This window comes from Hydra viridissima, unplaced genomic scaffold, assembly GCF_058129835.1.
Source record: "Hydra viridissima isolate aposymbiotic clone 2 unplaced genomic scaffold, HvirCarnegie_v1 scaffold_1, whole genome shotgun sequence".
In the NCBI taxonomy this organism is placed as follows: Eukaryota; Metazoa; Cnidaria; class Hydrozoa; order Anthoathecata; family Hydridae; genus Hydra; species Hydra viridissima.
The window spans coordinates 30,007,686-30,010,185 of NW_028324300.1; the positions used below are offsets into that span (position 1 = coordinate 30,007,686).

Consider the following 2,500-nt stretch of genomic DNA (forward strand, 5'->3'; position numbering starts at 1 on the left):
TATTTGGAAATATCTCATAAAATTTACAAAATGAAAAACATTTAAAATTTTGATTTTGACATTATTTTTTTATATATAACAAAATACTATCAATGTTTTTACATCAATAGGTTTCTTGTTTTAATATTCTATTAAAAACCAGCACCTGTGTGCACAATGAGTCATTGCCATATTTTGGAAAAAATAATAACTTTTCAAGGATTCAATCGATCATAAACTAATTTGCAAATCTAGTGAAGATATTGATTTAGTTTTTCAGTTACTAGATATATTTAAAAAGTTCATAAGGACAGTGTATTTTCTGTAGTTGCTCAACATCTCATACCTCACCAATCTCATTTATGGACTAATTGATTTTACTTCACTTTTAGTTGTGATATTGATTTTTTCTTCCCAAGTCCTCCTGAACTGCAAAGCAACTGTGCATTTTGTATTGTTATAAAGTATTGTGTTGTGATGCTATATTCCTCACCATACATAATGATCCATACATGATGTTCATGCAGAAAGATTTGCGATTACAAATTAATAAGCAAAATGAATGATAAAATGTTACTTCAAAACAGGACTTGTTGAAAGCTGCAGTGTTAGTTAGGAATGTAGAAAAGAATGCTGTAAAAGTATTATGTAAATTTTTCCTCACAGAGTTACTTCTGCTTAATATTCATCAACATTAACATACTTTAATTGAGTATCTGGTTTCTTCACCTGAACTTCATTTGTTTATTGGCTTTGCTCACTGCTAAGAAACCTTTTGTCACGTTCTGGCTAAGGTTGGATGATTGTCTAAAGTCTATGTTATTCAACAAGGTTGCCAGGGTAGAGGATGGGATGGAAAAAAATTTAAATCAAAAATTAGAAAACTTGGATTCTTTTGAAACTATTGTATTAGAATCATCTACATGTTTAATTCTAATTGTTCAGCATTTAAAAGATTTTTTTCTAGCAAATCAAAACCTGGCTTCAAAGAAGCAGTAAAAAATCTAAAGGATTTGTCTCTTTCTTCACAAGAAGTTGCAGCAAAATTAGATAAAAAAATAAGTTCAACAAAAAGTCCACATTTTACTTTTTCATGTACAGCAATATGTGAAACACCATAACCAAGAATTAAGTAACTTTGCTGAGCAATGCAGAGAAACAAAAAGAACATCCTGATTATGATTTTAAAATGTAAATTTGAAATAAAAAACCTTTTCAGGATAAGGTAAAAAGAAAGACAAAAATTTTATGTAAAAAAGTTTTATGTAAAAAACTTGTCATAAATCTAAGTTAGCATGAATAAAAAGAAAATGTCCCAAGGTCTTGTATAGGTCTAGCTCCCCCCCCCCCCCTTTTCTCAAATTTACCTATTTGACTTGTTTTTGACACTTAGCACTTTGGTTATACTTAATGTTATATTTTGTAATTCAATCATCAAAATATATAAATGAAATCATAAATAATTATAAATGAAAACTTTAAAAAATATTTTTCATATTCTTTTTAGTGTTCAAATGTCTGAGGTGGAATCAATCGCAACGCCACCATGGAAGGAACATTACTTTTCTATTAAGAGTTTTACAGATCTTTCCAGTTTTGTAGATCAAATTAGTGCTGTTTCCTGTGATGGTATAGCATTTAATGTCATATGAGTTTGGTTTTCTTTTTTTAAAGAGGTTAATGTGGTATTTATAGTTCTGCAGCATGTGAGTTATTAGATGGTTATGATAACAAGATCTTACAGTGAGCCAAAATAAAACACATAGTACTAAATAATAAATAGGATAGTAGTGGTAACATAAATGTCTTTAAAGAATAAAAGAGATCTTTTTTTAAAAAGGTTCAAAGTAACAAAATTTCTGACTGTTTGGTCCAATTATTTTTGACCTGTTATTATGTTTATGACCTGCTATTATGTTTGTGACAAGCTACTATGCTCCAATTTCTAAACTTCATAAGTAAACATTATAAGCTTTCTCATTGATTGTTTTGAAAGTTTATGCTTGAATAAGAGATTTAATTAAATTTGAATATGTAGCATAATGTTCATAAAAAATGGTTTTGACAGATTATTTAGTATTTATCATGGAAAAAATAATTACTTTAAAAAAATATATATTATAGAGATAATATTGTCAATTTTTTAAATTTTGAGTGGTTTCTGTCAAAACTGCTCATTTTCTATTCTAGAAAATTCTGTCTTATTTTAAGTAGAAGCTGCAGAGACTTAGAGATTTAGAGTTATATTTTCTCCTTTTAAAGTTTTAAATTATTAATTAAAAAAATATTATCAACATTTTAAATATTGTAATACAATAACCTTTTATTATAATTTAAGTATAAATTTCTTAATTATTATTTTGTCTAATGATAATAAATATTAATGTATTTTTTTTGAAAGCTGCTTATTTTGTGCATATTTTGTACTTATTTTGTGCCAAGTAGTGAATTGCTCAATAGCAAAAGCTCTCAGCTTAGTGTACTGAATGTATTATTATATAATAGTGTTGGTATTAAAAAA

The 2,500-nt window shown here is 26.9% G+C and overlaps 1 protein-coding gene across 1 annotated transcript in view; it reads left to right on the forward strand.

Annotated features, from left to right (window-relative positions):
• The window catches only part of LOC145192143 (protocadherin Fat 4-like), a 41,397-nt gene that overhangs the window by 9,209 nt on the left and 29,688 nt on the right, over positions 1-2,500 (forward strand). Inside the window, exon 9 of the mRNA XM_090073485.1 lies at positions 1,487-1,608. Within this exon, the coding sequence (XP_089929611.1) occupies positions 1,487-1,608 (122 nt within the window). The remainder of the gene's footprint in view (positions 1-1,486; positions 1,609-2,500) is intronic.